This window comes from Beta vulgaris, chromosome 6 (genome assembly GCF_026745355.1).
Source record: "Beta vulgaris subsp. vulgaris cultivar EL10 chromosome 6, EL10.2, whole genome shotgun sequence".
Lineage (NCBI taxonomy): Eukaryota > Viridiplantae > Streptophyta > Magnoliopsida > Caryophyllales > Amaranthaceae > Beta > Beta vulgaris.
The window spans coordinates 40,116,396-40,137,086 of NC_079207.1; the positions used below are offsets into that span (position 1 = coordinate 40,116,396).

Genomic DNA, 20,691 nt, shown 5'->3' on the forward strand with positions numbered 1-20,691 from the left:
CCCACCCTCCGCAATAGCTCCTCCACCCCGGCCCCGCAGCCCCCCTCCCCCACACCCGCAGCTCCCCCACCCCCACACCCCGAGCAGCTCCCCCTTCCCCCCACCTCTCGCAGCCCCCTTCTCCTCCCTCTCAGCCTCGCAAAACCCACTTTTCTCACCTTCTCTGCTTTGAACATTCAAAAAACTTTGAAAACCCACTACTTTCCACTTCTTAGTCAGCCATCATCAATTTCCTTCCATCTCTCCCCTTCTGTGCTTGGAAAACCCAATTCAAAAACTTTAAAAACCCAATTCACCATAAAAATGCAAACAAAACTCATCGGATTTCAAAAATTTAGAACCCTAAACCACTCCAAAAACGAACAAAAAAGAGAGTGGAGGTGTTGTAAGGGAGTGCAGAAGGGGGAAGGGTTCTGCGGGGTGCGGGGAGTAGGCTGCTGGGGTGGGCAGTTGAGGTGGTGGGGGAGAGTTAGGGTTTAGGGTTAGAGATGGCAAAATGGTAAATAAAGCTATCAGAAACTTGACGCCATCAGTCATTAAGGATATTTGGTGCATTTTATGTAAATCACAAGGGCATCTGGTGCATTTCAAAACAACGAAGATATCTGGTGCATTTCGAAACAACGAATATACCTAGTGCATTTCGTGAAACCTCAGGGGTACATAATGAAAAAAATCAAAAAATTAATTGTCATCTTAAACTTATAAAGTCGTTCAGATATAGAACTTGCGATTTGTGAAGTAAAATCATACATCTTGAAAGAATGAGCACGCTTTAATGTTGTACTTGTCAAAGTTAAGCACGGAAACAAGATTTTGTTTTACAATGTGTATGCATCTCATGCACTGCTAACTACAGTAATTGTAGTTTGAAAAGAAGTCCCCGACAAGATTACTCAAGGAACTATCAGTTGATGATGTTTTATCTAAAAAAAGGACAACTGTACAGATAGATTCTATACATTTGTAATTAACAACTTATTCATAAACCAACCATGATACAACCTTCTCATCCATTTCCCAGTATATAAAAATATTACTAAACAACTCCTAGTATCAACTTCACTATCAGCAAAAATTAAACTTATATTGGGACAAGTAACACATATTACATATTTAAATCACGGTAGTCTCCAGACTCTCCACCTGTAAATTTAAGCTGATCAAATGAACGCATAGAAAAAAGAGTTTACAAACACTAAGATCATTGTACAAATTTTCGGAACTCCTATAGTTACATCATAAACGATATACGAAGCTACCAAAAGAAGATCTCTCTTCGCCAATCTGAATTTAACAGGCTGGTCAATCCACCAGGAGAAAGCTTCTACAAAGAATGATAGCTGCAAGCAACTGGAAAAGGCAGCACATCAAGCACCAAAATGATGATTATCAGTCACATGCTTGGAACTATTTATCTTGTGATACCTCTTCTACCGTTACAATTCTGTACAATATAAGAGCAAAGGAAGAGCTCAATAGTTTCCTTGTATGCTCAAACACGTACGAACTATCATTTGACGATATTGTATTTGCAAAGGGGGCATGTCGCATTCATTTTGAGCCACTTCACAATGCATGTTGCATGGAAGTGATGGTTGCATGGAAGTGCATGGAGCTCTACTCCATCATCGTATGACGTGAGACAGATACAGCACTCCTATGGAGAGTGAGAAAGACTGAATTTAGCACAGTATAATAAAGAGTGAAAACCAGATTAAAATTTATGTCAGGAAAGCAACCAAAAGGTATTCAAGGATGACACGAACACTGGAACATTTTGATATGATGTAATAATTTAGAATGAATGAATTTCACAATGCATGTTGCATGGAAGTGATGGTTGCATGGAAGTGCATGGAGCTCTACTCCATCATCGTATGACGTGAGACAGATACAGCACTCCTATGGAGAGTGAGAAAGACTGAATTTAGCACAGTATAATAAAGAGTGAAAACCAGATTAAAATTTATGTCAGGAAAGCAACCAAAAGGTATTCAAGGATGACACGAACACTGGAACATTTTGATATGATGTAATAATTTAGAATGAATGAATATATCCAATTCATGATCTTGTTTTACCTTCATTACATTGAAATCATCATGAAAGCACTCAGCATCATTTAGTCCATTTGAATCATATGTTTTAATGACTTGATATTGAGTACTAACACTAAATAATCAATAAGGACACCAGATTGCAGACAATATGATGGACTTGCCTCATATTTCATTATACAACTAAAATTATGATACGAAATAGAACTAGAGCTTACATTCATTGTTGCTTTATATAGGAAATTCCTTGGTTTTACATTACTTCTAAAGCAGGGAGTTTACAAATGAGAATTTATTATTGTTTTTATTTTTATTTGAATTGGTTTTAGATGTTTCGGGCCTTTAAATAGGTTTCATGATGTAACAAATAATTATTGGGCTACTCTAGATCTTTACTTAATTTAATAGGTATGATTATTGGAATTTCATAATTCTGAGTTATTTTTGTTTCCTTTGTTTATTTTGAGTAGGGAGCAAGAAAACTCCAGCTATAAATATAATAAAGCTAGGGATATATTTAATTATTGAGTTAAGTTCTTCGCTTGCTTGTTTTCCAACTGCTCTGGCGCAAATACTTACCCTTATTCTTGGGGCTTAATTGCGCGATTCAAAATCCTCTAGGAACCTGTGGCGGAGCCACGTAGTAACAAGGGGTAGCACGTGCTACCCCTGTTTTTCTAAAAAAAAATTTAAAAAAACAAAAGAAATGTTAAACCTAACGCTGTGCCGTTTCCTTTCATTCTCTCAAACTCACTTACCGGCGAATGTGCTCAAAGCCTCTACTTAAGTACTTACCGGGACTGCACTCAAACTCTTGCTCTCTTAGACTTCGATTACCGGCACGATTAACACGACTTTGATTTCGATTACCGTTTTCGTTCTTCAACGTTCTTGCTTTTTCGCCGTTCAAGTACTTACCGGTGACTGTGCTCAACTCTTGCTTCTTCGACTGAAGTTTTTTTTTTCATTTTCTTTGATGATTCAATACTCTGAATTAGCTTTTTAATTGTTAGTGAATCTTCTTTGATGGTTTAGTATTTCATTTCTGCCGTTTGGTGAATTTCAATTATTACTGAATTTAATTTTTAGTCGTTAGTTAAAGATTTATTAGTGTATTATTGTTAGTTCATTGTAATTGTGGAAATAATTTATAGTAAATATTTCATTTTGGAGGGTTAATTTAAGTTGAAAAGCTACATAAACTTTTTTCCTAATCAAGGTTTAGGAGCCCTTAATGTATTCTTCTCCAATTACAATAAGTTTGATATATATAACCTTGACTTTGAAGCCGTGAGAGGTGGTTAAGGACTTGAGGCTATGATATGTTCAGAGTTGTAAAATGATGTTTTGTTTAAATTAAAATATGTAGACCTCCAAGCTTTAACGGCTAATGTTCAGTGTTAAGTCCCTGTTGTATTAGTGGACTCCTTTTGTAGCTTGGACTTCTTTGATGTTTTGGTGGTAGTTTTTCTTACCATCAAGGTGTAATATCGGATAATTGTTGGATCTAATACAAGTTATTATGTTCTATATACTAGATGTAAATTTAGCAAAGTCTATGACTACATAAGTGGCTTCCATAAAATACCTGTTGTTTGCAATTCCAATATTGCAACTTCAGTTTAAGTCTCATAGGTGATGCATAGTACATAGTAATGTTGAAAGTCGATAATGATATAAATTTCTCCATTATGTAAGTTAATTATTGCATGTTTTAGCTTCATTAATTTTACTTGGACCGTAGTAGATAGTATCACAAAATTACGCTACCCCTGACTTTGGATCCTGAACCTGCCCCCTGTAGACGCACATTTACAGATCTATCTTCTTATCTCTGTTTGGGTCTTTTAGACGATTTTGTACATACTCTTAAGGTCTTAAAAAATCCTTGTTACACCTAAGTGCCATTTGATCTAACAATAAATAACTCAAATTATGTCCTTAATCTCGTTGTCATGGATGAACAAAGAAGCTTACTAAATTTTCCGTTTGAATTGCAATAACTATAAACATCCAAAAATGTGGTTGTTTTTATTAATTTGAAGCATCAATACTTCTCCAGGTCGTCGTTTCTGGAGGGATGGGTGTCGAGTACAATATGGGTGTGCCGGAAATACATCCCCAACGTGTCCCTAAATAGTGGGAAATACATCCTTAGAGCAAACAACTCTTATTGTATTCATTGGCTTCTTCACTGAATATTGATTCTAAGCAAATTTCAAAGTTCTATCTTGTTTTAGTTTGTTCAAATATAATATATATTTGAACAAAATAAAACGAGATAGAACTTTGAACCTTACTTTGAATCAATATTCAGAAGCCGATGACAATACAATATTTGAAAGTTGTTTCCTTACTAACTAAATTTTTTCACTCGACCTTTTACATGGAAATCATGCTCCCTTTTAAAGGCAAATTTGATCATTATTAACCATAGTCCATAGATATGCACTAGAATAACGGTGATCATAATGATGTCCACTTTTTAATATTTTACACCATATGATGACTACTTTTGAATACTTTACACTATAGTTTGAAAATGTTGGCTTCATTTAGGAAGCAGTACGTAGAAAAAATATTTTGTCGCTTTGTCGTTTTTTAATATGCCATCTTTCGTGCTTTGAAAAATGGATCTTATATTGTTTTTTTGTAATTTGTCTCTCAACCACTTGAAAACCGCAAATAAGGGTTCCTTCTATTCAACTTATTTTAACTTATATATTATCTTAGCTTATATCTTACCTCATCTTATTTGATCTTATTTCTTCTAAAATAAGTTGAAATAAGTGGAACAGAATAGAGCCTAAGTGTTAGAAAATCTATGTTGTCCTAATTTTTACGTTAATATATATATATATGAGTGAGTTCATATGAGAATGCATACTTACATGAGAAATGAGAATGAATTTTACGCGCTATAACTCTTATGAATTAGTGATGTAACTCTAAGGAAAAAGTGGTGTAACTCCAAAACAAAAAAAGAATATTAGAGTAAAAAAAATTCGAAAAAATTTTTTTTTTTTTTTAGGTTCAAAATTTTTTAGGGAGGTATAACTCTAATGAAAAAGTGATGTAACTCTAACAAAATAATATTAGAAAAAAAAATATGTAATTTTTTTTTTTTTGGGCTCAAAGTTTTTTCAAGGGTATAACTCTAACATACAAGTGTTATAACTCTAATCCAAATGTGTGGTTGAGATTCATTCTCATTTCTCATGTAAGGAGGCATTCTCATGTGATCATGCCCCTACATATATATTTGATATTTTTTTTCTAATATTCTTTTTTTTTTAGTTACATCACTTTTTTCATTAGAGTTGCATCACTTATTCATAAAAGTTATAGCGCGTAAAATTCATTCTCATTTCTCATTTAAGTATGCATTCTCATATGAACTCACTTCTATATATATATATATATATATATATATATAAAGTTTTCATGAGAACAATTCTCATATAACAACACTAGCACTATATACACGCGCTGCGTGCGACAGTATGTTAATATTAATAGTAGCATCAAAAAGTGTTAAAAACACTAACTTAATAATGTAATATTTGTGGTGAATATTGATGAGCTTTATGATTTTTTTATTTGCAATGCTCTAATGTAAAAGAGTAATGTTTTCCAGAAAGGCCTATGTCGAGACACGATACGTTATTTTATTTGGTAGAAAATTCAAATCTTTTTAAATAATGATCTATGTTATTATTTTTATTTATTTAAAAATACATATATTTTATAGGCGTATTTTATGAGTAGTAGTTCAATTTAATTCCATTGGCTTATTTCGATATACTATGGTGTGTATTGATTCAATAAAAAAAACAGAAATTGATATTATCTGATACTTTATGTTTATTTCTTTCATTATTTATTATTCGAACTGATTGTGAGCCCCAAAAAAAATAAAAAAAATGATATTCTCTAAGTTTCTTAATTTTTTTATGGTTTGTTAATGCATGTTATTTGAAATTGTTATTGCAATTGAGAGTTTAGATAGTAAGAATTTCTGTAAATTTTTTACTTTATAATCGTTTAAAAATTAATTTTTTCATCAATTTATTTTCAATCGTGAGTTTTTCTTTTTACACATTTTTATGTATTTCTTTTTGGTAATGTAGAACTTTCCTTATTACCCATATTTGTAAATGAAGAAAGAATTACGAAAATCTTTAATTTATTATTTTTTGTAGAATTTTAGGGTATATAAGTCTTTTCAAGAAGGGACACCATAGCTCACCCCTTGGCTTATATAGTAGTGATGAAAACAGTGGAATTATAACCACTTAGGTGAGAATATAATCCTTTTTTGAGACATATATGTATATGGCGTACCCATTTCTTGAAAATTTGTTTTTACCGTAATCCTGTCCCGTATCCATTTTGGTACTACTTACGACTACATGATCAAGTTATCTCATAGCAATCATAAGACAATAAAGAATCTAACATGCATCAGCAAGCAAGATCACAATAAAATCAACTAAATAAATTCAGACTACTTGGAATACACACACATGACACAGGAGAAGTAATGAGAAATCTAGCAAAACCTAGGGGTACTGTGTAGAATTACTTATTTCACCCAACGATATGCATAATATCCCTACATAAGACTAGAAAACATCTTAAATAGTCAAATACAGCAGTATTTCTTTTATTTAATCGGTATCTCACTACAGCGATTTAACTCAGATGCTTCACTATCTTGCCATAACGATTTCATGCTCAAGTCGGATATGACTATGATCCTTCACAAAGACAATAAAACCAAGTAAAAATCATACATAACCATGTTAGACGCGTCTCTAGTTTAACGTTTATGGCGAGTCCTAAGTAACAGCAGTGTAGCAAGGTGTTAAAGGGTTTCAGGGACATTGACAAAGCGTATAAGGGGCTCATCAGGCTTGCACACGAATGTCGAAACTTCACTATCTGGTAGTCTGATTTGCTTGGCTTGTTTTCAGGCCAAATGACAATAGTAATAGGTTACAGCCTTGGATAGTTCAACCTATTCTGTTTCCCTTCTTGCCCTACCCCCTACCCCAAATCACCAGGCACATGCAGTTGTTACCTTCATTATTTATTTTGTTAAATTTCACACGAAAATCCCATAGTAAGCACATTTCTTAATCATGGCAGACATAAATTTCACATGAAATAGTACCCCGGTCAAAAGGCAAGAAGTTCAAGCATCAAAGTGCAAAAGGTACTTACTGCATCTTCAGGCAAAAGAACGCGTTCACTGGGCAAGTATCCATTACCAGTCTCCAATGGAACCATCACTCCCGCTTCCACACCATGCTTTTCATCATCATTTGATGCTTGAAATCTGTATTTTGGCAGCACGCTAAGATCGGCCTCAGAGGCCCCTTCCTGCTTAGAAGAACATAAAAGGCATAAGCAGTACGAAAAAGGCTCACAGTAACTAGGCTTGTTGTTAGGGCAGGGTAGATTACATACTTGTCCAGCAACTGTATAAAGAATTGCTATAATGCATGGCAAACAGCAGCATAGGGCAATCCCTATCAAACAGGCCAAGACAACGCAGAATATAGCGAAGAAAACATCAAATGCCAGATAGACAACAGTCAGCCTGCACAGATATACAGCAAAACTTAGAAACAGAGCAGATACTACCAAAGGTACAAAAGAACATATCAAGAACATCATCCACATGTAGGAGGTATACACTCTCCAAATTCTCACAATATTTTCCATTGACAAGTTCACATTATGCTCCCCTGACGTGGAAATAAAACAGAATTAGAGACAGGGAAAAGGGGAGAGGGGTTTAGTGGATGGAGGAAAACGAAAATATACCAATACAGCCGTGGGGCATCTTGGAGTAGCTGCTCACCACCAGAAACCACCCAATAAAAGCCGACAATCCACCACAGAAAAGATGCCATTGTGTTCACAGATTCGCATCTTTTCGAGAAACTGATCCATTTTCGAAGAGTTATCAGACACAATATATTAAGGCTTTTAAGCTATGTAGCAGAAAATTATTAGACAAGAAAAGACAAGGGGAACAGTAATGAAAAAAAATCATTCTCATGATGACAATAGACGATCACAGCCAATCCAATTTAAGCTGTTGCATTTCACATATCAACGACCCACAAATAAGTGTGTTGCATACCAGCACATGAATTATAACTTTTGCAGACTAAGGTCAAGATACAAGTATGGAAAGGAAATGCAAAACAAATAATTCGAAATTGAAAACATTTAAATGGTAGAAAAATTCCGAAAAAATAAGGAATAAAGAAACCAAGGGCTACAAATAAACTTGTTCACAAACACAGAAACTACGCACTGACCATTGACAGCAACGAGGTTTACGTGAACTTTAACACTTTGTCAGGAGGATAGGAGGTGAGAAAAGAAAGAAAGGGAAAGTGAAGGGAACAACTTCCCTTGTTTGGATAAGGGATTGGGGGAAGGAAGGGGAGGGATAGGGAAGTTAACACTTAGTTTGGTGGGAGCCTTTATTTCATTCTTACTAGTGCAAATTCCAGTCAGGGAAAGATGCTACTCCCCCTCAAGTTGGGCATTTCGATGTGCAATTCCATCAATCTGGTCAATTCATTTCCGCTGCTCTACTCTTTCGCTTTGGCATTTCCATACGATGCAGTTTACTGGTGACATGTCAAAAGATATGCAATTTCCGACTTGTATTATTGAAATACGAAAATTGAGACCTATTATGCAACTCGAAAGGTAGCGAAAGATGTTAAGAATAGCATTCCCTCCCTTTGGTCCATTACCTTTCCAATAAGTCTTGGACCAAAGCTTTATCACCGTGCCCGCTTCTAGTAGCTAGTAGGTCTTCCCGGAGAAAGGGAGGGAACAAATTCCCTTGTTTGGATAAGGGATTGGAGGAAGAACGAGGGGAGAGGGGAAGATCAATTTTTCTTTCCTCTTTAATAAACATCATCCCTCCCAGATTAGAGAGATTTGGAAGGAAAATGAAGCTCCATGTTCCTCCTCCCTTTTTTTCCCCTCCCCTTCCTTGTCTCTCCCTCCCCTTCCTTTCCATCCTCTATTGCTATTCAAACAAAGTATAACTGCAAAGACTTAGACATGGCATATTCATTCAGGAATGCAACAAGGCATTATAGACTAATGACCTAGCACATAATGACATAGTGATATCAGGCAAGATAATTAAAGAGTTCCATTAAAAAAAGTAAAGTTCAGGGAATAAGAAAGATTGGGGAGAAAGACTAAGAGTAGAGAACGAAGGAGAGAGAAATTCAGGGTGAGAGGAAAAGGGAAGAGTGGATAGCTCTGCTACAGCTGACTGCTGCTGCCAATAGACGGTGATGGTCCATGAGAGAGAGAACTAGCAATTTGAGAGAGAAGAGTAAAGCCCCATGAAAAAAGGAACCGAGTAACAGGGGGGGTGGGGGTGGGGTGGTGGGTGGGTGGGGGGGTGTTATGTGCACTCTATGTAGTCCCTGAGATAGAGCTGTCAAAAGTTTACACGACACGACAATACAGCACAAACTGGATACAAAAAAATGGGTTAGTATCAAGCTTTTTTGACACATTTATATAACACGTGTTTTACCGTTTAACAAATGGTTGGATTAGTGTTGAGATCTTCCACTCGAAACCACACGACTTTACACGTTTAACTTACATATATAGGACAATTTAACATTTAAGCACCATTTAGTTTTTCAATGATTTTGAATAAATGGGTCGACACGGGTAACCTCTTAACTAAACAGATCGGTTAGTGCGAGGGGTTTTGACACGATTAACTAAACGGGTCGGGTTAGTGTCGAGTCTTCTTGACACGATTAGTAAATGACACATTTACAAAATAGACAACACGACCTATTTGATAGCTAGACGTCCCCCACAAGTTTCTTACCATCTACTCTTCAGTTCTGCAATCCGCTGGTCTTCTAAAATGTCTCAATACCTACGATCTTTCAAGTGTGGAAGAATGGAAGACGGGCAGATGGCAACCGTGCTTTGAAAAGAATGATTTGTCATTGTCGTAAGCCTTCAAAAATGAAGTTTGAAATCTTTAACTCTGAGTTCTCCCTCCTCTGTGTCCCTCCTCTGATGTTGAATCCCTTTTTACCCAACACAAAGCCAGCCTACTTGTTCCTACTCCCCCCACCCCCCAAAAAAAAAACAGAAAAAAGAAAACTAATTGAACCCAGTATTCAGATTCGAATCCCGTCACTCTAAAGATAGAAACCCCTTTTCCTTAGCCACTAACACCCAAAATCTTTGATCCTCATAAGAAAAACTCCTTTGATTGCAACAATAGTACACAAGAGATAATTTGGGAGTAACCAGCTCATCGGAAATCAGGTATATTCATGAAGATATCTCGAGCTGAAGGATCAATCAGTAGAGGAGTATGATGTAGATGAACCTACATGAGAAGACGCATAGAGGTGGAGAACGAACCAAAGGCATCCCAAGCACAAGTATCATAGTCACAAAGTGCAAAATCCTCAAATTTAAGGTGACCTAGTTTCCAACTAATACCATGATTGATACAAGTCCATTAAGCATATGTACGAGTTTGAAGTATATTAAAATTAAACTAGCCATTGTGAAAGCCGAAAATTTATGTGACCTCACGAAAAGACATCTTGAGAAGGACCTGTAGGTGAAGTGTTAGCCATTGGAGAAGGAAACCTCAAACAATCCCATTTTATTAATAAATTTGATCATCTTGTTATTGAACTTTAGTAAAGAACCTAAATTCATAGTGAGCTTCACTTTATTCCCAATCAAAACACCCCATGTAAAAATATCTATCAACCTATACATAATTTCGTATCAAACTTGAACTATGTATACCACTAAACTCGAATAAGAATAAAATTACAGACCAAGAGAAAAACCACAACCATTAATCTAACTAAAAGTCATCCTACAAACAAAAGAAAACAAAAGATACATTGTATCATTAAGCATTCATTTCTGGAGATCAAGATCCTCCTTCCTACACAAAGTTATGCAGCTTTTATGTAAATCAAGCATGATTTCAACCGTTTTGAAGAGCTTGGTTATGTCAGGACTCTCCGTAGTTTCCTATTTCTGTCAGGATTCTACATATTTGTAGTAGTGATTTAATGTCTGTTGTAGAGAGTCCAGCTTGGAGTAGAATATTTAGTATCCTTCTCCTAGTAAAACTCTTAAGAGTCCAAATAGAAGTCTTTTCCTTACAGAATTTTACTATTCTACTTGGAATAGGTTTTACCTATTCTAAGCTTATCAGAATTCTTGTTTGATAAGGAATCATAACTAATAACCGGTTTGTTATGCATACGATTAGATTAGCATTAGGTTTTGTAATCCTAGTAGGATTAGGATTACTTATCCATTTATATTTAGTTTGTTCATTAATTGTGACTTATATTTCGTTTGTTCATTATTTCTGATTTATGATTAGATTAGCATCATAAATTCTGGGCAGTTTTGTGCCAATTCATGTTTTGCTGGTGTTGTGTGTGGTTTATGTTGTTATGATGAGCTCAATTGCAATGATGTGTCATTTGATTTCCAACAGACTTAGTGAAAGATTTGAAAATGCTCAACAAGAACTGCATGATCTTAGATTTCCACCAACGTTTGGAAAAAGATTGGCACGGCTTCAAGTTGTCGTTGCAGCAATGAATAGTGCATTTACAAGAAGAAAAAGCTGAATTTCCGTTGGTCATGATATAGAGAAAGATCGAGTTGTTTCTCCATCCAATTGTGAGTAAGATGAAATCTTTGGCGATTCATTTGTTAAAAATCTATAACGGGAAAAGTTGACAAAAGATTGGGTACTAATGTTGATCCTTCTATCTTTGCTCCTCCTTTTCACATTAAGCGGCCCCAAGAATTACAAAATGGGGGTACGGATGTACTACATAAACACCTAGCATATATTTTCTTGCATAACTGGTTCCATACATGGTCTTTCGACATAATAGTCCAAAATAGTAAAAGTCCTACAACCCAATAATCTAAAATATTTAAGGGCATAAAAGTTCAAAATAAAATTACAATTGCATCCTTCGAGTCCTCAATTTTTGGAAGCAATCAATGATGTTTTCATCGGGAATCATGAGAGTATCAAGTTACTAACGAACCTTTACCATTACCCAACTCCTAATAGACAATTTTAAAATAATTATTAATTACTACTAAAATTCTATAAGTAGTGCATAAATTACCCACTGAGTCAATCAAGTTTTATGTGTTAACTAATTAACAAATAACATTTACAAAGTCAATTTTACCCAATATATCAAAAGCAAATTATCAATGACAATCAAGCTATGAAGTACTTCATCAACAATGGCCAATATCTTAATAAATAATAATAATTCAGAAAAGTATAAATTGTATAGATATTTTATTAAAAGAAACCGAAAATATTAATATTAATATTAATATTCACTTAAAGATGGAAATGTCATACAAGTCTTAACTCTTGGCATGATAATAATTTTACATTGTTTTAGGTCCAAAATGAAGGGCTAAGCACTCATAAACAAGAAATATGCAACAAAGGTACATAAAGTGAAACACGTTATCTAATTGACGTAATTGTGTCATAGCAACAATTCCACCTCCATCATACAGTGCTTCAATGTGAAGAGTATTATTAAAAATTGTAATATCCATCCGGATTGCTTTAAGGAGATATAGCAAGCTACTCATTGCAATAAGATGCATCTTTCTTTTCGAGATCTTATCTCCTAAGTTATTTCATAGTTAAGCATGCTTGGATGGAAGCAATCGACCTAGATGCTCATTGGTAACGATAAACTTGACTCATGTATGTGTCATTGTCTTACAAGTGTTATCAGAGAAACCGACCGCGTGTTCATCGTGTGGATCCAATATTAGTTGCCTACTGGGGGAGATTATGGGGTTATATCACCGGCAATCGAATATGTGATTAGCTTCGGGAGACCACATGTCGTTACAGCCGAATATGTGGAGTCCACATGGGCAACGAGGGCGTTGTTTTCCTCGCGTGGGGATGTATTTAATACCCCCTCATGATAGCTTTAAAGGGATTTAATAAGCTACTCAATCCAACAAGATGAATCTTTCTTTTAGAGAGCTCATTTTCTAAGTTACTCCATAGTAATAATCGTGCTTGACGACCTTCTCAAACGCTTCTCGATTTGGTTACTAAAAACAGTTGTGTATGGGTTGGGTGTTACAAAAACAACCTCTTAACCGATCAGCAATATTTCCAATTATTGACTTTTGGCGGACACCTACAAAATTTCTGTGAAGAGAAGGTAAGATTCAGGTTTAGGTAGAAAGAAACATTTAAGACAAGCTCAACCACTCCATTTTTTTCCCTTCTTCTCTTCCCATATACCATTGTCCCCTCATCAGAGATTGGGGTACAGAAATTCTAAAAAGATCTTCAGCGCTATTTCCATGTGATTTGGTTCCCTATCAGAGTTGTTCTTACAATAAAAACTCTTTCAAAAAGAAAAACAAATGAGAAGGCGACCATATTGACAACACTGTACACTTAATTTTGGGTTTTTTGAGTTTTGTTCTCTTTAGCTACCCTCTTCGCCTCTTCCACAACCCAAGTTAAAGCTATCATTCCTACCATTGCAAAACGCTATCCCAAAACAATTGAAACAGAAACCATCAAATTGAATGCAACACTAACATATAAAGCTCACAACACACACGCACTTCTCCAGCAATATGAGATAACACATAACAGACCATCAAAACAAAAACCAAACTGATAGAAATTGAAATGATTACCTGGACTGAGCAGAAGCCCCAAACAAAAGCATACCTCCATCATCATCCCCATCACTATCATTACCATCCAAATCAAACCTCCCCCTGTACTCACCACCCTCGCCCGCCTCAAGATCTGCAGCAGCACGACCGCGACGAACACTTTCATTCTCTCTCCTCCTCCTCCGACGGTACTCCATCCACACCAACAAAACGTGCACCAAACACTGTACAGCGTAGCCACAGATCCAAACCCTAATTGGGACATTAGGATTCTCGTGAAAAGTGCAGATCAACAAAACAAATGAAGCTACAACGAAGGCCATGTTCCAGAGTATGTCAAGCGCAACCACTGGCTTGGAGTAACCCCAGTCGGCGCGGCGCTCCTCAAGCTCACGCGCCGCCGTCTCCCTCACCAACATCGAGGGACCGCGACGACCGGCAGCTCGGCCAAGGAGCAGTGCCAACGCCGTGGTCTGCGGCATCCGAGAGGAGTTCTCCGCATCAGAAGACGACTGCAGTGACCGCAGCAGCGGCGCCGAAACGTTCGACGATTCAGACATATCTGCTTTTAGAGAGCAACAAGTGTACAAGGGAAAAACTAGAAAAGATTTGGTCAGGTAAACAAGACGGAAATTGGTAGCATTTTTGTGCTGGTTAATTTGGATATAGTACTCTCGTGGCGTAGAAAAAGCTGAAACTTGAAAGTGGTGGGTTAGAGTAGGGTCAAGTTTCTGTTATTGACGAATGATATGGTTCAGTCATCAGTGGTTGTTTAGTCTATACTCTGTAGATTTGGGAAGGATAGTACCAGAATCATAGAACTTGGGAGTTTATGATGGGTAGATCAAAATTACAATTGGCACTTAATTAGGGTTGAAAGTTGAAACCCGAACCTAATCTTGTCAACAGTTTTTGTCAACAGTTTTACTTCCCCGATATTCGCAGCATCCACGTGTTGTCTTCCTTTCCCCTACAATCTTAACTACAATGTTTTAATACTCCATTTTATTTTTATCTTTTTGAATGGAATACTTTCCCAATTTTTTTACATGTTACATTCTCACTTTTCACTCATGTCATTATTAAACTTTGTAAAAAAACTAATATGAACCCGGTGCACACTAATTAGTGTGCACCCGATCCATATCACGTGAGTTTATGATAGTGTATGTTAAAATGATATAGTGTATGTTAAAATGATATAGTATATATTAAAATAATATAGTGTATGTTACAGTGATATAGTGTATATTAAAGTGATATAGTGTATGTTATAATGATATAGTGTATGTTAAAGTGATATAGTGTGTGTTACAATGATATAGTGTATGTTACAATAATATAGTGTATGTTAAAGTGATATAGTATGTGTTAAAATGATATAGGGTGTGTTAAAGTGATATAGTGTGTGTTAAAGTGATATAGTATATGTTAAAGTAATATAGTGTATGTTAAAAGTGATATAGTGTATGTTAAAGTGATATAGGGTGTGTTAAAGTGATATAGTGTATGTTATAATGATATAGTGTATGTTAAAATGATATAGTGTATATTAAAGTGATATAACGGGTCACGTGCCTGGACCTGGTCCACACTATTTTTAGTGTGAACCGGGTCCACACAAGTCGGATTGTAAACTTTGAGTACATATATCTCTAATTTTGTCTTTTAAAATATTATAAAAAAAATACATATTAAGACGAAACTAACAAGATACCACATTGCTGTATTATTATTCACGTATAAATCACAAACGATGGTCAAAATGACATAATGTAACGTGCAAAAAAACGAAGGAAGTACTTCGTTTTGTGTTGGTGTGGATGGAGTACAAAACCTCTTTTTCTAGTGGATGCTCTTTCAATCCCCTTCCCTTAGATCACCATCTCTCTCATTCTCTCTCTTTGCAGCTGTTCTCGCGCTCTGCTGGCGTTCTTTTTCGTCACCGAAGATTCATCTCCTCTCGCTAACGTTGTTGCCCCAACTCTTTCTCCTTAGTTTGGCTTGACTTGGTTGTTGCTGTGTGAACCAGCGGTGTAGTTGCACTGTTTCTCTCTCTTTCCCCTTGGTGATGATGTCGTCACCATTTTCTTATTATTGTTGTTGTTGTTGCTATTGTTGTTGTTGTTGTGTTGTTACAGTCTTACAGAGCTGTTGTTCAGTCTTTGTGTCTCTGTCTCCTCCGCCTATGTTGCTGCTCCCAAGTGGTCACCGCCACCGCGCGCTAGGTAGTGCTCTTGTCTTCTCTTCCATCTTGTTTTGTTATTGTTGTTGTTGTAGTGGTTGTTAGTAATATGGTTGTTGTTGACGCGTCGATGCGCCTGAAACCCCCTCCCTGCCCCTAAAACTCCCTCCTCTGCTCCGCCATGCACCCCCTTCCCCGCCCTAGACTAACCATCCCCCGTCCTTGAACCCCTCTCCCCCCCCCCCGAAACCCCCTCCCTTCCCCCCACCAGCCCCTCCCTTGTCCCATAATACTCCTCCCTTTCCCCTGAAACCCCCTCCTTTTAAACTGCCTCCCCTAAAACCAGTAATTTTTTTTTAAAAGCATACCGCTTAAACATGTAACTCGTCCATTTGGACCGTTACTGTTTACACCCTCCCAAAGTTGGGACTACTGTGAAATAATAAAAAAAGTTGAGATCTTTTATGGAAGATCGTCCTTGTTAATTTTTCCTATTTTAAAAGAATGCATTGAGATTAATTTAACATTATCACACATGACTATGTTTTACTATATATAATAGCGAGAATTAGTTCATGAATAGTGTCAATATACTCAATATAACTCTTACTTCCCCCGTTTCAAAATACTTAAAACATTTCGAATTTTACACACTTTATTGACTCTATTGCGTGAATTATGCATAAGAAAAAATATAATCATGTCATTCTTGTTAGATTCACCTTAAAATCTAGTTTAAAAATATCATTTTTTTTATAATTTTTACTTATAAGCCATTGGAGATATTAATAAATACAGTTATGCATCGATAAACGTGTTCAAAGATATGTTTCAAGTAATATGAAACAAAGAAAATATTCAGGAATGGAGAAATTATGATATAAGAGGTATAATTAGCTTAAAAATAGTCATACTTATTATAAACATATCAATTTTGAAAAGTGACAATAGAAAACGGGAAACTATAGGTCTATTCGTTATCGTATTGTGTTTTCAGTTTCAGTATTTAATTTTTTTTGAAAACTTAAAACAAGAATATGGAAACAAGAAAATGTAAGTTTCTAGTTATTTGACATGTTTAATATAAGTATGACTAACTTTAGGTTCATTATATCTCTTAAATCACACTCCTTCTGTCCCAAAAAGATATGAGCATTTGTTAGGATACGTAATTTAAGGCGATAAGTTGTAGTGTGGTTATCAAATCTTATTTTATTAAAAAAGTAGATGTGAGTAATTGGTAGGGTACTTTTTTGTTCAAGGAGAGAGAAAGTTGTGTAACTTTATATTAGTAAAGGTAGAGTCTGGGCCAAAGGAGTGTAAAAGAAATATATTAGTGGGACCATGTCAAAAATGAAAGTGTTTAAACTAATCTGGGATAAATATAAAAGGAAAGTGTTCGGACTATTCTAGGACAGAGGGAGTATGAGTTTTACATTGATAAAATCAGAAACCGAAAGCTAACAACGATTATGAATAGGTTCTACTTTTTTGGTTTCCCATATTTATGCTTTTAGTTCAAAATAGAGTCGTCAATCAACTTTCATGAAAAATTATAAACTAAAAGTAATAGATTTTGGGTTCGAGGTGAGATTATTTAGTTCATTCAATGAGATATTTTAATTTCAAATATAAATGCATAGAATTCAATCAAATGCATAAATAGACTATTATGTTAAATGTCAGTTTTCTAACACATAAGATCCAAATTTGATTATCACTTTATTAAATCATAAGATTAACATATAACTAATCCAGTTGTCCTATATATTTTATTATGCATGATTATATAAGTAATTTACAGGTCTTGTTATGAGCACTTGAGAGTCATATACTTCTTCTTTTAGTATATTCTTGGAGAGACTTGTGCTAGCGATGCCTTTACTCCTCGCTCTGAACCTGCAACAAAGGAAACCAAATCTGGAGGATTTGGTGGTGGTTCTCCTCTGAAGCTTAAGTTAGTTTAGATAAGGAATCAGTTTTAGAGATAGAGAGAAGAAAGAGAGTATATTCTAGCATAGTAATGGCACAATATTCAATGATCTATCTTTTACCTAATTTGAGGGGACTATGTATAGTGTTTGGAATCTAAGAGCCTGCCATTTGATGTCACCCTAGAATGGGGACATTTGATTGGCCGAGAAATCTGAATTCAGTAGGTGGCAGGCAATGATTGAAGGTTGTAATTCATCCAATCATATGCAGTCTTCTTTAAGGCTTGAGCTTGATTATGGCTTCATTCTAGAAATGGGCCTAAAATATCAGAAGGACACGTAGAGCCCTCTGATTGGTCCATGTGTCCGCTCATCCGCCCTTTATTTTTAGGTTACAACATTTGCTCCTAAAAGGGGATTAATCTGTTTGCAAAGCTGATCAATTTCCTTTTACCAGTAGTAATTCCCAATTTCGAAAGGCATTAACGTGTCTACTCTCTGGAAGGCCATGTGTCTGATTAATGTTACGGGTTGGGTAGGTTTTCATCCCCTATTTATACTTCATTTGTCCTTTTGATAAGTGTCTATTTACACACATTTTTACCCTCTAATATAATATTTTTTGTGTCGTCTGTTGAGTTATATGAATTAAATATTATACTTTTAGAATATTTCGATTTAATCACTTGATAATTATTTTTAGTGTTTAAAAGATAAATTTGTGTCTATATTAATTATTTAGTGATAACCTATCTGAATAGAGTTCGTAAAGATGCACTAAATTCGAGTATTACTAATTCTGCAGGGCTGATATAGTATTTTGGTCATATATCACTCATACAAAATCAAAACGAGACGATTCAAGTGGCTACGGAAAGCTGAGATCGAGACCTACAACTTTTTAGAAGAAAACAAGAGCTAATTCAGCTATTTACTTGGTCGAAATTACACTATAGGGAAGCAGCCCATATCTTTTAATTGTATTAAGGAGTTGAAATATTAATGGTTGGGCCCACATGTACCACATAGCAACAAAACTTCATAAGCCCAATGCTGCAAAGAACAAAAACATACCAACAGCAAAAGAAAGGAAAAGGGGGGATAGACCCCAAGTCTAATGACGCACACAAGAGAAAAATAAAAGAAGTGGGCTTATGATGAAAAAGCCACAAAAACAGCAAAAGTAAAGAGGGTTTTTGAGAGATATCAGTAAGAGGTCTACGCATCAAATTTTGGCGCCAGAGCGACGAAAAGAAGGAATACGAAGATTTCAGTCCAGAAATTTGTCCCCTCATGAGTTTTCTCTACTCTCTACTTCTATCTATTTTTAGTGTTTTTATGTCTAATTTAGAGTAGTTTTACACTAGTAGGAACATGTAATTGACTCTTTGATATATGGGTTTATGAGATTATGTTTTTGTTTGTGTTATAAACGATTAGTTTCTTTTGGGTATTTATACAAGGTTTATAATCTGGATTTTGATTCATGTTTATTGATTTAGTTTGATCACCTAAATTATTTCATGTTTCCATTGCTAGATTAATTGTAGTTTTAATTAGATTGCAGCTTTCTGGTCTAATTGTAATTACTAGAATCTTGTGTAATAACTGAATTCTATTAGTTGCAGCTTACAGGTTAATTTGAGTTCAGTTGTTTGGTGTTTCTAATGCTATTAAGTTTGATAATTTGATACATGCTTTCATGGCTAGATTAATTTAGCTTGATTAGGATTAAATTTGCGTGCTTTCACGGGATTTAACGAGTACGAAAGATAAAAACTAGTAATCTACTTGCTTTCAATGGGTTATATAGTTAACCATCTATCCTAGGCTAGTCGAATGAATCAATGATTATACCCAATATCAATACCAAGTTACATGTCTCCTATTAGCTTCTTTATTATATTTTAAAACCGAATTTATTTCTTACGATTTATATTTATAATATTAGTTTAATAATTTTAGTATAGAAGTGATATCCGAATCCCCCCCCCCATATTTATATAATAATAGTCATTTATATAAGTAAACAATTAGTTTAAGATAATAACGCAGTCTCTGTGGTTCGACCATTAATTTTCCTATCTATTTGTCAGAGTTAGTGAGTGATTCATAAATTTAATTTTGTTGCGAAAATGACTCGCATCACCTTTTTGAAATCATTTCAACACCCTACTTAATTTTTCTAGAGGGGGAGATTGCAGAACTTTTTTAACTTATCTAGAGAGAGCGCTCTTCCAGATTTGCTTTGCCCTTTGTTCATAGGTGTCAATCATCTAAGCATCTATAACGTCCGTTAGATATCTTCCTTTCCTTCCGTGCACGACTGCGGAGTACCTTAGAATAGTTCGCTAACTAGATGAGCGGACGATTAGTTGAGTACTCAACTATCTGACGATTAGACTTGTTGAGTACTTTAGGATAGCAGAGTACTCAACTATCTGACGACTATGATATCTTCAAAGTCAGACGATTAGGATAGTAGAGTATTCAACAATCCTTATGGTCAGATAGTTGAGTACTTCAGGATAACAGAGTACACCAAGCCTAATTCCGACTTTGAAAGGGCTAGCTAACTGGATCCCTTTTGAAGAAATGTTTTTTTATGACAACTTCTTGGTCGCCGCTAGTTTGCGGTTGGACGGAGATAAAGTTAATTCATCAAATCTCTAAGTCATGTAAGTCGTCCAAAAACTTTTTCTACTAACAAGTCAAAAACTTTTTCTTCGTGGAAGCAGCCAGATCA

General features: G+C 35.5%; 1 protein-coding gene across 4 annotated transcripts; it reads right to left on the reverse strand.

Moving 5' to 3' along the window:
- Positions 1-896: 896 nt before the first annotated feature.
- LOC104908482 (E3 ubiquitin protein ligase RIE1) lies at positions 897-14,705 on the reverse strand. 4 transcript variants are annotated; one of them, XM_010697599.4, is made up of 5 exons: positions 13,845-14,698; positions 7,893-8,012; positions 7,533-7,665; positions 7,287-7,445; positions 897-1,660 (listed from the first exon to the last, which is right to left on the reverse strand). In XM_010697599.4, exons 1-5 carry the CDS (start codon positions 14,384-14,386, stop codon positions 1,514-1,516), a joined length of 1,101 nt encoding a protein of 366 aa, XP_010695901.2. In that variant the 5' UTR covers positions 14,387-14,698; the 3' UTR covers positions 897-1,513. The 4 variants fall into 4 exon arrangements, with proteins under 4 accessions (XP_010695901.2, XP_048501788.2, XP_048501790.2 ...); XM_048645831.2 differs by lacking the exon at positions 897-1,660 and adding an exon at positions 1,738-1,905 and having other exon boundaries at positions 13,845-14,697; XM_048645832.2 differs by lacking the exon at positions 897-1,660 and adding an exon at positions 6,616-6,820.
- Between the last annotated feature and the right edge of the window lie 5,986 nt (positions 14,706-20,691).